Source organism: Caloenas nicobarica, chromosome 37 (assembly GCF_036013445.1).
Source record: "Caloenas nicobarica isolate bCalNic1 chromosome 37, bCalNic1.hap1, whole genome shotgun sequence".
Taxonomy (NCBI): Eukaryota; Metazoa; Chordata; class Aves; order Columbiformes; family Columbidae; genus Caloenas; species Caloenas nicobarica.
In genome coordinates, this window is record NC_088281.1 from 2,011,510 (window position 1) to 2,031,925 (window position 20,416).

The 20,416-nt window shown below is 51.9% G+C and overlaps 1 protein-coding gene across 1 annotated transcript in view; it reads right to left on the reverse strand.

Moving 5' to 3' along the window:
- Window positions 1-17,942, reverse strand: part of LOC136001069 (olfactory receptor 14J1-like) — a gene marked incomplete at its 5' end in the record, with an annotated part of 52,204 nt that extends 34,262 nt beyond the window's left edge. The window contains one exon of the mRNA XM_065655117.1: window positions 17,481-17,942. Coding sequence (XP_065511189.1) covers window positions 17,481-17,942 — 462 coding nt within the window. The remainder of the gene's footprint in view (window positions 1-17,480) is intronic.
- Window positions 17,943-20,416: the final 2,474 nt, after the last annotated feature.

The window sequence follows — 20,416 nt, forward strand, 5'->3', positions numbered from 1 at the left end:
CCGTGCCCCACTTTCAGTGGCACCAGATTGTTGGGGGGCATGGCCATGTGCCCCCACAGCCCCAGGGCTTTGTCATTGGTGCCCTCACTCACAAGGGAAAACCCATCTGGTCACTCCCCACATAAAGGAGCTCCATACATCCAAGCAACTTCTTCACTCTGAGGGAATCCCACTGCTGACCCTTCCAGCCCGTCTCTCCTGAAAAGCCTGTACCCAGCCATTGCAGCACCCCAAGCTGTGTGACTTGTCCCACCACGCCTGGCGGTGACTCCATGGGTGTCAAACAGCACAGGCTGCAGCTTGTCCTGGCTGTGCCCTTGGCTGAGGGCATCAGTGCACAGTTGGGCTGTGGCACCTCAGCTGTAGCACCCGGCCAAGCTCTGAGAGTCTTAGGGAAATCTGGTTGGTCTCAAGAATCCAGGTCCCCATGTGTGCAAAGGTTTGACTTCAGAGCAGAGCAATGTCACAGTGCTTGGTAGATGGAAAGTTAGGGCTGAAACTGGGCAACAGGAGAGTGAGCAAGCCCTGCTGTCCCCAAGGCCAGAGAGAAACAGGGCTGGGAATGACAGACCTGGAAGGAAACGTGTGTTTTGTCAGTGGCGTCTCTGCTGCCCCGGAGGTACTTGGGCAGACGTGTCACTGATCTCTAGGAATGACAAGGTGCTGCTGACAGGCCCAATGTGACAACGGTTCGTCTGTTCCTTGATTGTGTTATCAAGGGGGTGAGAACAGGGTGGTGAAAAGAAAAAAAGGAGATTTGGAAGTGTTGATATACGCATGGAAACCTAGGTGTGAAGCTCTTCCTCTTCCTGGGCTGCCCTACATCTACTGGATAGAGAAGGGACAGATCTTGCGATGCTTCAGAGGTGGGAATGAGTTTCTTGCACAAAGGCACCGAATCTGTCTGCAGTGCTGTCTGGGGTGTCTGTCCCACACTCACTGTGGATGGGGATGGCTGCCCTGGACAGGACCATCGCTGTCCCTGCCCAGTGCATGTGGGGGTGTGTGAGAGCCTTGGCACCTCACGTAACACTGCAGGCCTGTAACTGGCATTAAAGGGAATAACTGCCCTGAATTTGATTTGTCAATAGAATTATAGAAAAATTTCAGCTGGAAGAGACCCTCAGGATCATCGAGTCCAAACATAACCCAACTCTAGCACTAAACCATGTCCCTAAGAAACCCAATTAAATGTCTTCTAAACACCTCCAGGAATGGTGACTCCACCACTTCCCTGGGCAGCCTGTTCCACTGCTTCACAACTTTTTCCATGAAGAAATGTCTCCTAATATCCAACCTGAACCTTCCCTGGCACAACTTGAGACCATTTCCTCTCGTCCTATCACTTGCTACTTGGGAGAAGAGACCAACACCCACCACGCTACAACCTCCTGTCAGGTAGTTGTAGAGACCGATAAGGTCTCCCCTCAGTCTCTTTTTTTCCAGGCTAAACAGCCTCATGTCCCCCAGCTGCTCCTCATAAGACTTGTGATCCAGGCCTGTCACTGTCCATTCGGTGATGGACTTGTGATGCTTCATTTACCTTGATCTTGAAGCGCAAAATTAAGGCAATCAAAAAGCCAAGAGGTTGTAATTCAATCATCAATATTTCTTTCTTTATTTTGCCCATAAAGCGGCACGTGATAGAGAGAATGGAGAAAAAGGAAAGAAAAGAAAGGGGGAAAAAAAGGGTTGGCTACCACTACGAGATCCAAAGGCGTCCCTCTGGTCTCAGGTGTCGTGAGAAGAGTCCTGCCGGTTCTCCGTTGTGATCCGTGATCCTTTGGTGGGGAGAGCTCAGCGATGTCCCGTCGGGAATCGTCTTTCATGCTTCTTCACCCCGCTTTGCTCCCATGGATTGAGGCCAATCTCTGCCTTTGTTTCGCAATCCAGGCTGAACTGCGCAGGCCTGAAGAGTCCCCGCTTCGCTTGCCAGAACCCGTCTGTGCCTGCATCGCCTCGGTTCAGGGGTCTCTTACTGGTCTGCTGGGTGACCTCAAGACCTTTGTCAAGCCTCTGCGCATGCTCTTCTTCACTGGCCTTAGTAGCAGGGAGGAGGTGGGGGCAAGTTTGGCTGAGGCAGCAGGTGAAAATCCATCTTCTGGACAGCAGTTATTGTCCCCAGGTGGGAGAGACCTGTAGAACACCATTCCTTTTAGGAGGTGGGGGCAAGTCTGGCTGCGGCAGCAGGTGGAATCCGTACAGCAGCCATTGTTACCTGTAGCCCCCGGGTCAGAGAGACCTGTATAACAGAACCTTTTTCGTCAGGCCTCTCTCCAAGTCGTTGTCCAATTCTTTCTATCAGGACATCTGTTCTCCAAGTCCCTGATGGCGATGTTCAGGCAAGTACTGTTCTTCGGACCGACTCTTATACCTTCCAATCCCTGATTTCTGTGATTCTGTGAGATGGAGGGGCCAGGAGAGGGAGATGTGAGGAGATGGATGGATGAGGAGATAGACACACCAAGAGAGGGAGGGTCGGGTGGGTGGTGGGTGGAGAGCTCAGGATGGACAGATGGACAGAGACATGAGGTGATGGAGACACCAGGGGATGGAGACGGAGGGACCAGGAGATGGGTGAGAAGATGGGGATGGACATATGGACAGATGAGGGTGGAGACACCAGGAGATGGAGAATGAGGGTCAGGTGGGTGGTGGGATGAGGAGATGGAGGGATGGCCATGTGGAGGGATGGATGGATGGACAGATGGATGATGGACAAGTAGACGCCGGCCAACTAGATGGCCCCTGCTGGGCCCTCCGCCCACTCACACGTCTTGTTGGGTGACACCAACTTCCTGGTGGCCCCAAAATGGATCCAGATGAACTTCCCTGGGAGAGCAGCAGTGGCCACTGCCCCTGGCAGGCCCCACCCACAGACCCCACCCACAGGCCCCACCCCCTCCACTCACCAATCAGGAGGAGTTCGTGGGAGATGTTAGGGTCTTGTGTTTTCCATCCACCAGATGAGATTGGATGAAGTTGGGAAGATGTTTGGGGGTCTCAGTTGGGATTCAACATCCTCCAGGTGGGACAAAGTTGGGGAGATCTTGGAGTCTTCGAGTTCAACATTGTCAGCGTGAGGTGGGACAACATTGGGGGAGATGGTTCATGTCTTGGGTTCTCCATCCTCCCAGGGGAAGATGGATGAAGTTGGGGAGATGTTTGCGGGTCTTAGTTGGAGTTCAACATCCTCTGGGTGGGACAACACTGAGGGAGATGTTGGGGGTCTTGGAGTTCTCCACCGGCTAGATGAGGAGAGATGAAGTTGGGGGAGATGGTTGGGTCTTGGGTACTCCATCCCCCAGGTGGGACAACACTGCGGGAGATGTTTTGGAGTCCTGGGTTCTCCACATTCCAGATGAGGTAGGACAAAATTGGCAAAGATGTTTGGAGTCTTGGTTGGGGTTCAACATCCTCCAGGTGAAGAAGGCATGAAGTTGGGGAGGTGTTTGGGGTCTTGGGGTTCAATATCCTCCAGGTGGGACAAAATTGAGTGAGATGCTGGGGTTCAACATCCTCTGGATGACGTGGGACAACACCGTGGGAGACGTTTGTTGTCTTGGGGTTCTCCACCCTCTAGATGAGGTGGGACAATGTTGGAGAGATGTTTGGGGTCTTGGTTGGGGTTCAACATGCTCCATATGAGGTGGGGTGAATTTGGGGAGGTGGTTGGGGTCTTGGGATTCTCCACCGGCTAGATGAGGTAGGACAAAGTTGGAGAGGTGTTTGGGGTCTTGGGTTCACTATTCCCCAGATGGGACAACATTGGAGGAGATGTTTGGTCTCAGCTGGAGTTCAACCTCCTCCATGTGAGGTGGGGTGAAGTTGGGGGAGATGTTTGGTCTGGGGGTCCAACATCCTCTAGATGAGGTGCGGTGAAGTTAGGGAGATGGTTGGGGTTGAACATCCCCAGGTGAGGAGGGGGTAAGTTTGGGGAGAAGTTTTGAGGTCTTGGAGTTCAATACTCTCCACGTAAGGTGGGATGAAGTTAGGGGAGATGTTGAGGTTCTGGTTGGCCCAAGGGGTCCAGACATGGGACATCGGGGCCTGGGTGGCACAATGGAGCTGGAGATGGGACATCATAAGTCTTAGTGTCCCCAAAGTGTCCACGAATAGGATATCCTGAGTCTTGATGGCTTCACAGGGTCCAGGGATGTGACATCTTGGCCTGGGTGGCCCGAAGTGTCTGAGGATGGGACATTCTAGGTCTTTTTGGCCTAAGGGGTCCAGGGATGGGACATCCTGCTCTGCGTAGCCCAGAGGATACAGGGATGGGAAATTTTGGCTCTTGATGGCCCAAGGGGGCTGGAGATGGGACAATTTGAGTCCAGGGATGAGATATTCTGGGTCTGGGTGTCCCAGGTGGTCCAGGGTGGGACATCTTGGTCTTGATGTCCCAAGATGGTTGGACATGGGACATCCTGATCTCGGTAGCCGAAAGGGTCCAGAGACGGGATATCCTGGGTCTTGGTGGCCTCACAGTGTCCAGGGATGGGACATCTAGGCCTGGGTGTCCCAAAGTGTCCAGGGATGGGACAGTTTAGGTCTTGGTGGCCCAAAGTGTCCAGGGATGGGACATCCTGGCCTGGGTGGTCCATGGGTTGGTGCATTTAACATCTCGATGGCTCAAGATGGCTGCAAATGGGACATCTTGAGTCCAGAGAAGGTACGTCCTTGGTCTTATTGTCCCCAAAGTGTCCAAGGATGGGACATCTTGGGTCTTGGTGGTCTAAGGGGTCCCAGGATAGAACATTTTCAGTATTGGTGGCCCAAAGTGTCCAGATATGGGACATTTTATGTCCCGGTGGCCTAAGGGTTCCAGGGATGGCACATCTTGCGCTGAGTTGCCCAAGATATCCAGGGATGGGAAATTTTGGCTCTTGACGGCCCAAGGGCGCTGGAGATGGGACATTTTGGGTCCAGAGATGGCACAACCTTGGTCTTGGTGGACCAAGGGGGCTGGAGATTGGGCATTCTGCATCTTGGTGGCCCAAAGTGTCCAGCGATGGGAAATCTTCGGTGCAAGATTTGGACATCTTGGCCCGGGAGCTCCAGGGGTCCAAGGGTTGGGACATCCTGGGTCTTGGTGGCCCCAAGAGTCCAGGGATGGGACATTTGGGGTCCAGAGATGGGACATCTTCGCTCCAGGAAAGGGACATATTGGTCTCGGTGACCCAAGGGGTCCAGTGATGCGATATCTTGGTCTTGGTGGACCAAGATGACTGGAGGTGGTACATCCTCGTCTTGGTGGCCCAAAGTGTGCAGGGATGGGACTTCTTGTGTTCAGGAATGGGACATCTTGGCCTGGGTGGTCCAATGGGCCCAAGGGTTGGGACACTGTAGGACTTGGTGGCCCAAGATGCCTGGAGATGGGACATTTTGGGTCTTGGTGGCTTAAAAGTTCCAGAGATGGGACATCCTGCATCTTGATGGCCCAAAGTGTCCAGGGATAGGACATTTTGTGTCCAGAGATGGGACGTCTTGGATCTAGGGATGGGACATCTTGGTCTCAGTGGCCCAAAGTTTCCAGAGATGGGGCATCGGAGCTCCAAGATGGGTCATTTTGGTTCACAGTGGCCCAAGGAATCCAAAGATGGGACATCTTGGTCTTGGTTGCCCAAGATGGCTGGACGTGGGACATCTTAGGACTTGGTGTCCCCAAAGGGTCTAGGGATGAGACATCCTGGGTCTCGGTGGCCTCACAGTGTCCAGGGATGGGACATCTATGCCTGGGTGTCCCAAAGTGTCCAGGGATGGGACGTTTTAGGTCTTGGTGGCCAAATGTGTCCAGGGGTCTGGGATTGGACTTTTTTTATCTTGGTGGCCTAAGGGGTCCAGAAAAGGGACATCCTGGGTCTTGGTGGTTCAAAGTGTCCAGGGAATTGGCATCTTGGCCTGGGTGGTCCATGGTTTAGGGCATTTAGGTATTGGTGGCTCAAGGGGGCTGGAGATGGGACATATTGTGTCCAGAGATGGGACATCCTTGGTCTTGTTGGCCCAAAGTGTCCAGGGATGAGACATCTCGGTCTCTTTGGCCTAAGGGGTCCAGGGATGGGACATCTTGGCTCTGGTTCGCCCAAATGTCCAGGGATGGGACATCCGGGGTCTGGGATGAGACACCCTTGCTCTCTGTGGCCCAAGGGGTCCAGGGATAGGACATTTTTGGTCTTGGTGGTCTGAGGGGTCCAGAGATGGGACATTTTAGGTCTTGATCACCCAAAGTCTCCAGGGATGGTACATTCGGGGTCTGGGATTGGACATTTTATGTCTTTGTGGCCAAAGTTGTCCAGAGATGGGAAATCTTGGTCTGGGTGGTCCAAGGGGGCTGGAAATGGGACATCTTAGGACTTGGTGTCCCCAAAGGGTCTAGGGATGAGACATCCTGGGTCTTGGTGTCCTCACAGTGTTCAGGGATGGGACACCTTGGCCTGGGTGCTCCAAGAGGTCCAAAGGTTGGGACATTTAAGGTCTTGGTGGCCCAAGATGGCTGCAGATGAGACATCTTGGGTCCTGAGATGGGACAACCTGGGTCTTGGTGGCCCCAAACTGTCCAGGGATGGGACATCTTGGCCTGGGTGTTCCAAAGAGTCCAGGTATGGTACATTTTAGGTCTTGGTGGCCCAAGGTGTTCAGGGATGGGACATCTTTCCCTGGGTGTTCCAAGGATGGGACATTTTGGGTCTGATTGGCCCAAAGTGTCCAGGGATGGGACATCTGTAGTCTGGGATGGGACTTCCTGGGTTTTGGTGGCTCAGTGGGTCCAGGAAAGGAACATTTTAGGTCTTTTGGTGGCCTAAGGGGTCCCGAGATGGGACATCTTGGCGTGGATGGCTCAAGGGGGCTGGAGATGGGACATCTTACAACTTGGTGTCCCCAAAGGGTGCAGGGATGAGACTTCTTGGGTCTTCATGGCCTCACAGTGTCTAGGGTTGGGACATCTTGGCCTGGATGGTCCAAGGGGGCTGGAGATGGGACATCTTGGGTCCCAGGATGGGACATCCTGCGTCTTGGTGGCCCAAAGTCTCCAGGCATGAGACATCTTTGATCCAGGGATGGGACATTTTAGGTCTTGGTGGCCCAAAGTGTCCAGGAATGGGTCATCCTGGGTCTCAGAGGCTTCATGGGGTCCAGAGATGGGATATCTGGGCCTGGGTGGCCTAAAGTGTCTAGGGATGGGACATCTTGGATCCAGGGATGGGACATTTTAGGTCTTGGTCTCAAAGTCTCTAGGGATGGGATATCCGGGGTCTGGCATGGGACATTCTGGCTCTCAGTGGCCCAAGTTGTCCAGGGACGTGACATTTTAAGTTTTGGGGCCCTAATGGGTCCAGGGACAGGAAATTTAACCCTGAGCGGCCCAAGGTGTCCAGGGATGGGAGATTTTGGCTCTTAGTGGCCTCACAGTTTCCAGGGATGGGACATAGCAGCAGCGAGAGCGGCTCCGGTAGCAGTCCCAGCCATGGCAGCGTGTCTGACTGCCACCACGTCTCCTCTTTCACCAGGACCGGGCCACAGTGGGGTGGCCACGTCCCTGTCCTGCCAGAGGGTGCAGCTCTGCTGCCCCTGCCCCGCTTTTAAAGGGGTGCCTGGGTGGGGCCCTTTGTGACATCACCAGTGACATCACAATGCCCCACTGTGGCAGTTGCACATCCCCCTGAGATCCAGAGCCTTCAATGGGGCAGTCGATGGGTCCTTCGCACCTTTTGTACCCCACTGTGCCTGTCCCCACGTACACACCAGGGTGGTACCAAGGTGCTGACAGTCACATCCTCCCCTGCCCCGGGCAGGGTGACTTCACCTGCACCAGCTGGGGGGCAGGAGGGGTGGGACCCTCGGTCAGTTGACAGGGTCCTCAGCAAAGGAGGTGCCCAGAGAGACTGAGAAGCTCCTGGACTATGTTGTAATATCCACAGCCTGTCACATCCTGCCCTCAGGTACGAGTGCGGAATGGAGGGAATGGAGGTTCTAGTTTTCCTGTTTCTGGGAGACACTTTCATGCTCGGTGGAGGAGGGAGCTGAAGGTATAACGGGTAGGACTTCTTTCATGCTCTGTGAATGTTCTTTTGGATTATGCCACCTTGATACCAGTTTACTCAGTTTATCAAGGGGTAAGCCCTTTATTATATCTCTGGGAACTCCCTTTTTAATTCCTAAAAACCACCATTGTTGTCAGATCTTAGGTTGTTCTCCCTTTCCTCTTTTAATATGCGGATGCTGCTTTCTCGCAGAACTGGTAGCAGCAGCAGTACCAGTAGAGAGGGGCAGATTCTTTCCTTCAATATGATGGATTGCTCTTGACCTTTCATTTAAGATTTTTACAGGGCCATATTTCCTATTATATAATGTATCAATTCTTGTGCTGCTTCCCCCCACGTCCACACCTTTTTAGTATTTAGTTGGTTGGGGGAAGTCGGGGCAGGGGTAAAGAGTGAATCAATGGTAGTGTCAGGTCCACCTCTCTGGCTCCCACTTCTGGTACCCTGGCTTCTAATCAAACCTTCCAACCTACTGGGCTCATCAACGCGATTGTCCGTTGAAGGTTTAAGTGATTCCTGAAGTCCCCTTATCAAGGGAGTCATCATGTCAGGACTCACTGCCAGCATCATTGAGGATTCGCATTCAGGAATCAATTTTCTTTCATGTACCATTTGCAAGCAGGCTGCTTTGTGTGCACTTTCTAGCAATTGATGAGGTGTGCCAGTGATTGCCAGGGCTCTCCTCTATCTAAAGGGTTCAGCCCTCCAGCCCAATAAGCAGCTCGCTGGGTTAGGGACCATGGGGCACGTCTGTCACCAGTTGTTAAGAAAACTCCATGCCCCCAGTAACCATTAGCTTCCTGTTCACTTCACTGAATTTGGTCTCCCCCAGTTAGGGATATGTGCCACATGTGCTCCATTTCAGATTCTTTAGGGAGGCGCCCATACTCTCTCTTTAGCTTGGCCAGCTTGGTGGCAGTGTCAGGTGTTTGCTTAGTTGTAATGTGAGGGTCAGTATCCTCTTCATTTGCACAAAAATATTCTGTTTTCACTAAGGGTCTCACGTGTGGGTATTCCTCATCACGTTTTCTCATCTCCTCCAATTCTTTCTGAGGGTAAATTTGATTTATTTCTTAGATACTTTTCTCCTCTAGCTGCCGCTCCCTCAGCACTCCTGTGCTTTTTAAACATTCCTCCTTTAGAGTAGCTTTTAATGAGCGGTTTTCTTCCCTCTCTTTTTCGAATCATTGTGAAGAATTTTCTAATTGTTCTAAATTGGAGATCGTTTTTTGCGAAATCTGCACCAGATTTTCAAGGGATTCTATAATTTTGCTTTCATTACTACGTTGCCTGAGGTGATCTTCAATCGCTGCTACTAGGCTGGCCTAGGACAGCACAGACCATAGCTTTGTTCTTATCTGATCTGAACTTAGACTTAGTCTGTAGAGAAATCACTCGGTCCACTACATGTCGGAGTGGATCCTTAGGATGAGCCTCGTTGGACGGAAAGAGTTGGCCAGAATAACGACAGCATCCCAATGTGGGTTAAATCGTTCTCCTTTATTCAACATAACAACAAAGACTATATAGAACTTTTTCCCTGAGCACGCGCTAAAGAAACGGTAATGATTGGCTACAATGCGCTGATCACGTGTCCCATCCCCATTTGCTATTGGTGATCAGCCACTGTCCACGCGCCGTGACGTTGTTCCATGTCTCTGCTGGCAGAGGACGGCAAGCGTCAGCCTAAACCTAAACCGCGGCCATGTGGAGCCCTGGATTGCTTACCACACATACATGTTATGTCTCCTAAAAAGTTATCCACAACTACACTCTGTAAATTAGCCCAATTATCACAAGCCCAGTCCTCTCTGGGTATGGAGGGTCGAGCCCCATACTTTGCTAAAAGTGTGTAGAATGAGTCTCGATCTTTCCCTAACCAAAAATCTTGATTATCAACCTTTTCAGTCATTCTTATTATGAAGGGACCAAACCCACGTCGGGAAGGCACAAGTTAGTTATACAAAAGCACAGCAACTGCTGTGTCACCCTTCTCTTTCCCGAGTGGTTGGAGGGGACAAAAATCTGCTACGGGCAGGCTCAACTTAGTTACGCAAACACACAGGATTGCCCCTTCACTCTCTCTAGCAGACAATTCTCATCAACATGAGAACAACACCCATTTTTGCACTTTGAGATCCCAGAGACAGAGCCCTCAACTCAAGCTTGGAGTGCTCAACACCAAGGCATGTGTGGTGTGCAAAAAAACTGAATCGCCCCCCTTACTTTCTGGACACCTCTCACCTTATCGGGTGTAGGGCCAGGTGTGGCTGGAGCGAAACTTTCTTCCCCTATTACAGACCACACAGCACCTGCACTCCTCTGTATTCTCAGAATCCTGTCCGTGACACCAATTTAATGTCACGGTCCATTCAATGATGGACTCGTGATGGTTCATTTACCTTGATCTCGAAGCGCAAAATTAAGGCGACCAAAATGCCAAGGGGTTACAATTCAGTCAAACAGTGTTAACTTTATTATTTTGCCCATAAAGCGGCACGCGATAGAGAAAGTGGAGAAAACGGAAAGAGAAAAAAAAGGGGGAAAGAGGATTAGCTACCACCATGAGTTCCAAAGGCGTCCCTATGGTCTCAGGTCCCAAAAGCAGCATCCTGCCAGTCCTCCGTCATGATCCATGATCCTTTGGTGGGGACATCTCAATGATGTCCAGTTGGGAATCGTCTTTTACGCTTCTTCACCCCTCCTCTCTCCCGTTGATTGAGGCCAATCACCGCCTTTGTTTCGCAATCCAGGCCTAACTGCGCAGGCCCGAAGAGTCCCCTCTTCACTTGCCAGAACCCGTCTGCGCCTGCGTCACCTCGGTTCAGGGGTCTCTTACTGGTCCGCTGGGTGACCTCTAGACCTTCGTCAAGCCTCTGCGCATGCTCTGCTTCGCTGGCCTTAGTAGCAGGGAGGAGGTGGGGGCAAGTTTGGCTGAGGCAGCAGGTGAAAATCCATCTTCTGGACAGCAGCTATTGTTACCTGTAGCCCCAGGTCGGAGAGACCTGTACAACACAGTTCTTTTCCTCAGGCCTCTCTCCAAGTCCTTGTACAGTTCTTTCTATCAGGGCATCTGTTCTCCAAGTCCCTGATGGTGACGTTCAGGCAAATACTGTTCTTCGAACCAACTCTTATAGGAGGTCATGGAGAACACGCAGCCAGGCTCTTCACCATGGTGCGTGGTAGAAGAACAAAAGAGAATGGGTGGAAGGTGAGAGAGGTTCAGCCAGGACATAAGGAAAAGCTTTTTCCCCAGGAGCTCAGCCAAGTGCTGTCTCAGGTCACCCAGAGAGGCTGCACAGGCTCTGTCTTTGCAAGTTTTCAATCTCTGATTGAATCAAGGCTTGAACACCTTGGTCTGACCCAGTTTCTGACAGGTTGGACTGCAGATTCCTGAGGTCCCTTCAACCTCAGTTCTCTTATGATCCCATTGTGATGTTGGGCTCTGTTTCTAACTGGTCAGAGCAGATGATTATGGGCCATGAATCCAGGTGTGCTGGAGGTGACCATCTAAACCAACATCTCAACCAGTGAACCAGTCAACAGCTCAGTATGACTCGCTCTGGGCAAAGTGTGAGGAGTCCTGGGCAGGGAAGGTTTAGAGGGCATGGGGTACTATGCAAGACACAAAATGATCTTGGCTTAATGCCTGTGGGCCCATCGGATGTCAGTTAATGTCAATGAAAATTAAAATAAGAAGAACTGAAGACAAAGATCCAAAGCAAAGGAAGGTGTCAAAATACTTCTCTTTATTTTTCTTTTTTTCTTTTTTTTTTTTTTTAAGCCTTTGTGGGGCGATTTCTTTTCTTTGAAAAGGAAAGAGTTTTCCAGAACTGGGAATGGATTTAGGACACAAATGTCTTCAGCTCCAGGGACACAGACACCTGGTGCCAGTGTAGATGCCCTGGGAACCCCTGCCCAGGCTCCACCTGCATTGCAAGGTGCTCTGGTCTCCCCCAGGTCCTCTGTGATAGATGCCAATCCCAGGCCAGCACCTCAGGTGCACTGGGGCCCCGAAAATGGCACTGGCTGTTTATGGTGAGACAACTGATGACTGATGTCTGCCTGGAAAGCTGCACTTTTTTGTTGTTGTTGGTTTTTTTGGGTTTGGTTTGGGTTTTTGTTTTTGTTTGTTTTGTTTGTTTTGCTTGTTTTGTTTGTTTGTTTCTGGGGTTTTTTGTTGGCTTATTTTTAACATATTTAAACAAAAATCCAAAACAAACAAAAAAACCCCCACCAGAAACACAAAAAAATGTTAAAAAGTGAATTACCGGGAAGTGTACTAAGAGTACGAAAACAAATGTTGGTGTTCCCCTGTACTTCTATTACCAACACTCTATTATTTCATCTCCGTCTTCATTCAGGAGTTTCCACTTTTCCTGATTAAATGTCCATGTCAAAGGACAACTTTCCAGCAGACTGTCTGGACGTTTGCCCTTCCCAGTGCTCTCAGGTTTCCTCCTCCACTTGCTCTTTGGTCACTCAGTTGCCTCTCAACTGTCTGCTTTCTGCTTCAGAGCTTCAGGGAGTTACAAACTTGCCCCATTCTTCAGAGGTTTAATTAATTAATCTTTTCCCATCTCGCTGTCTAAAACAGTTCTTGTGTGGATGTCCCTTGTGGATGGTGGACCTCATTAGATCCAGCTCACACACACAGTTGAGGAAAGTGGTTTAGTGTTTATGAAATTGTGTAGTGTTTACACAGGAGAGCAGGTGGGAGCTGGTGTGCAGGAGCTGCAGCATCCACCTGCAGAGCTCAGTGCAGAAGTCTGATGTGAGGAAAAGTGATGCAAGTCCCAGGTGGCCAATGAGGGAACGGGCAGACTGGGGGTGGGCGGTCAGGAGCAAGGGTGTCCATACAGTGTCCAGCCTCAAGGGACTGTTCTCCTGCCTGTCCAGATGGCTTCAGGAGACCCTCTGGATCAATGTCCATTGCAGAATGCTGCTGTCACTTCTTCTACACACTGAAAAATGACAGAAAATACCCTTGAAAGAAAAAACCCTCCTTTATGAAATCTTCTTTGAAATATTCATCAGTAAGCGTCCCATTGAAACCTCTCCAGTTAGTTCTACAATTCTTGAAGATTGGAAGAAAATTAGGAAAGAAACATCGCTCGTTATGGCTTTCTCTGTTTCAATGAGCCCCATGGCGTATTTGGTGCTGAGTCCATGAACCTCAGATACCAAGGACAGACTGAAGAATCTCCTCAAGAAGTCCAAGTCAGAAGCAAAGCCCAAAGTACCTTGAAGCATTAATGGGCCCCACTGAGGGCTGTTACTGACAAAGCCTCCCCAGGGACTCGTTAGAGCAGATAATTGGAGGCAGTGATTGCATCAGGCAAAGGCAAAGTGCAGCAGCTCTGATGCTGAGAAAACCCTTGATTTGTTTGATGAAGGAGGATGGCCAAGCCTTGACCCCCTGCCCCTAGGAAGGGAGATCCTGCCACTCACATGTGTGTCTCAGGGCTCTTCCTGGGGATGTGGGGATGATGCCCAGTGCAGGAGAATGGTGTGACACTCCCTGGGGGGTGCAAGGAGGCAATGGGGTGCCATGGCCATGACAACCATGTGTCTCCTCTTGGGCCTCGCTGTCAGGGACATCGGCCATAGCCAAGGGGACAAAGACCTTGGGTCTTTAAGGGACATCCAGCCTTGCCAGCACCCTTGGCCATCTCCACCACAGTCCATCCTACACTGTCCCAGGCCTGTGGCTGTTTCCCCACAGGCTGCAGACACCCCATGCGCTTCCCCAGCTTGTTCTCACCCCGGTGTGTCCCCACCTGTGCTGCTGAACAGCTGATCCCAGCAAGAGAGAGCAAAAGGGCAACAGGCAGAAAGACCCAAAGGACAACTGCAAAATGGCAGAATGGCAAAAGGCCGAACTAACATTGAACTCCTGACAGAATGAAACTTCTGAATGGAACTAACCAAACCAGCTGGAAAACCCAAAGTAACGGATGTAACAAGCCCTAAAAGCTGGCTCCAGCTTTAGACTGAGCATGACACTAATCATAGGGAATATTTCATTGATCAGCCTGCACGTCAACCCAGGTGCTGTCCTGTCTGTGTCCTCTCCTGCCAATTTGCATCTGCAGCTGGATGGCCAAAGAAGTCCTTGGTTTCCCTGACAACAGCCAAGATATCAGTGAGTTCTGACATTCCTTTCATACCAAAAGGCAAACACTGTAAAGCTGCTAAAAGAAAAATTAAATCTATCCCAGGGAAGAAACAGTGTTATTATTCTCATAGCAAATCTAAACAAAAGACTGTAGTAGCTATGAAGGAGAGAGATTCAAAATGCATGAAGAAAATTAACTCAATCTCAGTAAAAACAGCACATTTCCTCAGCCTCCACTTCACCAGGCTAAAGAAGTTTGGGTCTCTGAACACCTCCACACATGACCCAGACTCTCTCTGGCCACACAACAGCTCCTCCCCGTTTCTCCAGAGTGGGGAACCTCCCACTGGGACACCCCGCTCCAGATGTGACCACACCAGTGCGGAGTCAAGATGGACAATAACTGCCCTTGGCTGGGTGGCCACGCTCCTCCCAGTGCAGCCCAACGTGCTCATGGGCATATTCCTGTTTAGCACCACTGAGAACTGACTGAACAGCCAGGCTCAGAGGGTTGTGACCAGTGGCACAAAGCCCAGCAGGAGGTAGCATGAGGAGCACTGAAAGACACCATGTCCCTACCCAACATCTCCTCCTCACAGGTGTCTCTTGGGTCCCTGGAACCACCTCAGTGACAAGGGGGAGAGCACTGCCTGTATGGGGTGGAGGAGATGGGGTCTGGAATGAGGGTCCTGCGGCAGTTTCTCCTGGTTGTTCATGCAGCAACAAGCTGGGCTGGATATTTGGAGAGAGGAACTCTTCCTAAGGGCCTCCAATGGGCATGGGGATGGTCTACAGTCTCCTGCATGCTGCCTTTTCTGGTGGAGATCACAGAGGCTGCCGGCCCTTTAGAGGACCCAGGACAGGCCTTGTCCTTCCTCTGGTCACAGCTGAACCCCAGTTCTCCAGCTTGGCCCCAGCTCAGGAGCCTTGTCTAGGGGTGACTTTTGGGGTAAGGTTGACAAGAGGGGTGCATAAGTTTGTCTTAAGGACATGTGATGAGCACCAGGACTGAAGTACCAGAGCAAAATGATGTGGCTTCTGGGCGAATACTTTCTTCAGTGCAAGTCGTGACACAGGGTCCCAGACTTGCTTTCCATGCCACCCTTCACGAGGGATGATGCACTAAGAGATGGCAAGTGGGGGACACCAATCCTTCTGCAGCTACTTCCCAGGCCTGGTGAAGCACCAGGACGGCAAGGACTTCTGGCCCTGCACCCTGAACTCTGGGTATTATCTTGGGGCAACTGAACACCAGCATTTTTCTCTCCAAGGCAATTTCCAGCCCCGGTCAGCTCCTGTCTGATCTCCCCCCATCCCTCCTCTGATCTGGTCTGGTGCTCCTGGCCCCTTCCCTCTGCTCCCCACAGGGCCCCAACCTGGCACTGATGCTCTACAGAGCAGGTTGGCTGCAGGACCATGGGGTGACTCCACACTGGTTGTGCTGCTCAGTGAGGGACACAGATGCAACTGCATGGGCTGCACTGTCACTGAGCTCTTTCCCGGGGGTTTAAAGCTCTGGAATGAGTTGAGAGCATTTCTTGGGACTCATTGGGTTTTCTGCTCATTTTGGTTCAGCAATCCCTTCCTTGTCCTTCAGGTGCCTGGAGATTGGTGCAGGAAGACGCGGCCTATCCCGTTCCCAGGGATGGAGGTAGGCTGACCAGCCTGTAATTCTCCAAATTCTCCTTCCTGCCCTTCTTGAAGATGGGTTTGACATCTTCCTTTCCCAAGGAACTCAGAACTCCCGTGTTTCTGCTGCCACTTTTGAAAGCACAGTCCAGAATCATGGGCAAGGGTGATGTAGCAGACAGGAGCACTTGCAATGAGCCTGTCCCAGGCAGCTGAGATGAATCTCACTCGGCCACTGAGGTTTGTTCCTGGAGTCACACACAGAAATGCCAGGGTTCCATCAGGCATCCGTGTCTGAGCTGGTCTCAGGACTGCTTATGCACCCAGGGATGTTCAGAGACAGAGTCTGTCCCTTTTACACACAGAGGCAGGAGTCACAGTGTCCCTCTGGCCTCCTGTTGCCACTCCCAAAGGACGGGAGACACCTCAGCCCTGTGGTGTGTCACCCTGCTCTGCACTCATCTGAGATGTCCCACGTCATGAGGAATGGATACGGGGACCTCAGTTCAAGGAAGAAGATCGCAGTGCTGCATTCAGGTGATTTCCCATGGGGTGTTCCTCCCAACATCAAGTGACCTCAAGACCTTGTCTGTGCCACAGACCTTAATGGAAAAACAAGGAATAATTGATGGTGTTTGTGATCACTCGCGTTCATGTCACCTCACGTACATGATGTGTGTGCCTACATCTCATCTGTACAAAGTCAACATGGACTGGTGAACAACTCATTCAGTGTCCCACCAAGGAGGGAAGAGCAACCTCTGTGAGCTGGGGAGAGAGGCCAGGGCTGGAAATGAAGGTTGTGAGGGGCCAGTCCATAATGATTGTCCTGAGACTTCTTCTCAAGGGGTGTCCAGTGCACAGGGGCACAGCCCAGCCCCTGCTCTGCTGGTCCTGCAGGTCTCTGGCAGGAGGCCTGGCTGTGAGAGGACACTGCTGTGTGCCCAGCCCTGCACACACACACTGTGCAGCTGTAACCTGGTGTTTGCATCTGTGGCCATTTTCTTGGGCATGTTTTTGAGAGAAGGTTTGGAAGAAGAGCTAAACCTTCTGGCCCTGCCCTGAGGAGATCACCTTGCCATCTGCAAAGGCTGTTGTGAGGCCAGCTCTGTCACAGCAGTGCCCATGGCCTGTCCCTGCCAGCGCTCACAGGACTCACACACAGCAGGACGGTGACCAGGCTGCCAGAGCACTCAGGCCTTGCACCAACACAAGGGATGAGAAGGAGAGTGTGGGAGTGGAACGAGAACAGCTCTGGAAGGCCAAGCGCTGGTGCTCCCTGGCAGGGCTGCCAGGCTGGACTCTTTTCCCCTCCTCCCATGCACACACGAACTGTCCCTGCAGCACCAAACAGGCCTTGCAGGAAGGATATATATTGAAAAACAAGTCACTACAGGACCCTTTATTTTGTTTAAATACACACAGATCATGGCTCCTCATTTACACAGCCAGTGGTTATAAAAGAAAAGCAGAAAGTAATTTAGAAAGGGGATGACAATGTTATCACAATAAAAAAAACCATCAATAACAACAGAAAATAGAGATGAGAGGCTGGGCCTCTAAGTAGTTACATTAAAACTGCTATGTAGAAGCAGATGTGCAGTTTATTGCTTCAGAAAACACTTGGATATGAGTTTCCACAGGGCATCCTTGAGCTCCTGGTTCCTCATGCTGTAGATGAGGGGGTTCACTGCTGGAGGCACCACCGAGTACAGAACAGACACCACCAGGTCCATGGATGGGGAGGAGATGGAGGGGGGCTTCAGGTAGGCAAACATGGCAGTGCTGACAAACAGGGAGACCACGGTCAGGTGAGGGAGGCACGTGGCAAAGGCTTTGTGCCGTCCCTGCTCAGAGGGGATACTCAGCACAGCCCTGAAGATCTGCACATAGGACAGCACAATGAACGCAAAACACCCAAATACTAGTAAGAGACTAACCACAAGAAGACCAAGTTCCCTGAGGTAGGAGTTTGAGCAGGAGAGCTTGAGGAACTGAGGGATTTCACAGAAGAACTGGTCCAGGGCATTGCCCTTGCACAGTGGCAGTGAAAATGTATTGGCCGTGTGCAGCAGAGCATTGAGAAACCCACTGGCCCAGGCAGCTGCTGCCATGTGGACACAAGCTCTGCTGCCCAGGAGGGTCCCGTAGTGCAGGGGTTTGCAGATGGCAACGTAGCGGTCATAGGACATGATGGTGAGAAGAAAATACTCTGCACCAAACAAGAAAAATAAAAGGAAGACCTGGGCAGCACACCCTGCAAAGGAAATGACCCCGGTATCCCACAAAGAGTTGGCCATGGATTTGGGGACAGTGATGGAGATGGAGCCCAAGTCAAGGAGGGCGAGGTTAAGCAGGAAGAAGTACATGGGGGTGTGGAGGTGCTGGTCACAGGCTATGGTGGTGATGATGAGGCCGTTGCCCAGGAGGGCAGCCAGGTAGATGCCCAGGAAGAGCCAGAAGTGCAAGAGCTGCAGCTCCCGTGTGTCTGTGAACGCCAGGAGGAGGAACTGGCTGATGGAGCTGCTGTTGGACATTTGCTGCCTGTGGGCATGAGGACCTGTGCAAGGAGGAAAAGACAGCGACAAGTTAAGGGAGACTTCTCTGAGCAAAACTAAAGTCATTTCCCACAGACCCTCCCACAAAAAGACCCTTTTCTTTTTCCAGGAAAACGTCCTGGCTGGAGCCCTTGTCGGTGCTTGATGAGTGTGCAATGAAGAGCAGGGTCTCTGCCCAGGGGCTCTTGAGGAGTCAGCCTGACCCTGTGTGATGGGGTGGGGCAGGGGCCAGTCCTGGGGTTCAGCTTTGTCAGATGGAACCGCTCCTGCTGCAGAAGGGACTGTCAGCATCTGTACCCCCAGACCTGAGAAACTGAGTTTGAGAGGTTTGGAGTTTCTACAGCTCTATGTCCCCTCCTACCCCGGGGAGTGTTGTTGGGTGTCAGAAACCCTCAGCATTTCTGCTGCACTCAGGGAGAACAGAGAGAGTCCTGCGAGACCAGAGGATGCCTGTGGGTCAGTGCGGAGTGAGGGCAGCTGCTCTGTCCCTCTGTCTTGCTCCAGCTGCCCTGGGCTGGCACCTTTCTGAGATGGAGGCTGATCACACTGCCATGTTACCCTGAAAAGCCACCAGGCACTGCTGAGAGCAGAGGGACCCACCTCAGACCTCGACATGTCTCACCCTTTCCTAAGGTCTCAGCACCCCACTTCTATCCAGGACACACACGGCTCATTTCACAAACCAAACAGCATTTCTTCCGTTATAGCGTCTCTGCACTTCTCCGTGGGGAATTCAGATAATGCTAACGTGCTATAGGACAGGTTTGCATCCTGGAGGGATGCTCACAGCTTGGAAGAAAAACACTCAGGAAGACAGCCAAGAGTCCTAATGATGGCATTTGATTCAGGGAGACAGCTCATTCCCCAGCCCCACAGACTGCATTGCCCACAGCCCCACAGGTCAGAGCAAAGCTGGGACACGTGTTCCCATGGACACAGCTGCAGGAAAGGACCCACAAGATCAGGCTGTGACTCTGCAGCTGAAACTCCCATCCCCAGAGAGCCTGACAGCAAGAACCAGATCACACCAACAGTGACCCAGAGCAGTGGAGCAAGAAGGAAACTGCAGTGAGGGTGGGTGTGAGAGAGGCCAGGGCAGAGGCAGCCGGGCACTCAGACAGCGTCACCCTTCCCCAGCTGTGCAGCCACCTCCCACACACCAGCATTGCCGGGCAGCTGCTCTCAGCCCCTGTGCTCTGCAGAGGGAACTGGAGCTCTGGCTGCACAGGAGCTGCTTCATGCCTTGGAGCCCCCGGCCCTGAGGGCAGAGGCTTTGCTGGCTGGGAGAGGAGGCGAGGGGGCTGCTCACAGGAGGGATCTGCACTGCGGAGGATCATACGGAGTTTTCTCTGTATGATCTCCCTCCCTCTGCATGATTTCTCCCTCCCATAACAATTCCAGGTTTAGTTACCTCTCATTTCTGATCATTTCCGTGCTGCCTGGAGATTCTCCTCCTGGGAGGTGTTTCCCTGTCCATGTCTCTTCCCTGCAGCGCTCACAGACCATCCCACCCTCTGTGCCCTCACCCTGGCCCTACAGATCCTGCCTGTTCACAGGGCACTGCCTGGGGGCATCTTCCTGTTTGCAGACTGGGGAAAAGGACAGGTCAGAGTAAGACTGACGGGTATAGCCAATGTGATGCTGGTGCTGTGCACAGGTAGAGCAGCAGCTGAAGGGATGTTATGAGGCTTCTGGCAGATGTAATGATTAATCGGAGTTGCAGTTTAGGAGTCTCAGTGACTTGTTTAAGCATGAGAGCTCATTTTCATTTTTTCCTTTCCTGCACCCCCCAACCCTTGGGATAGGAAACTGAAAAGGCAGGCTCAGGAAAGCTCCCTTTCTCTTTGGTAATCCTTGCATTTATCTTCTGCTTGAGGCATCCACTTGGAAAAATCCTGGGGATGATCTGGAGCTGTGAGCAGCCCTGACCCACACAGCACCCCCTTAACAGCAGAAGCACCTTTCCTGCGATGATAGGGGTGGCTCCTTCCCCCCACAGCTTCTCCCCACAGCACCGTCGGGATCTCCCCGGGCAGGCTGAGCGCTGACCCTGGCAGGCGGCAGAGTCCCTG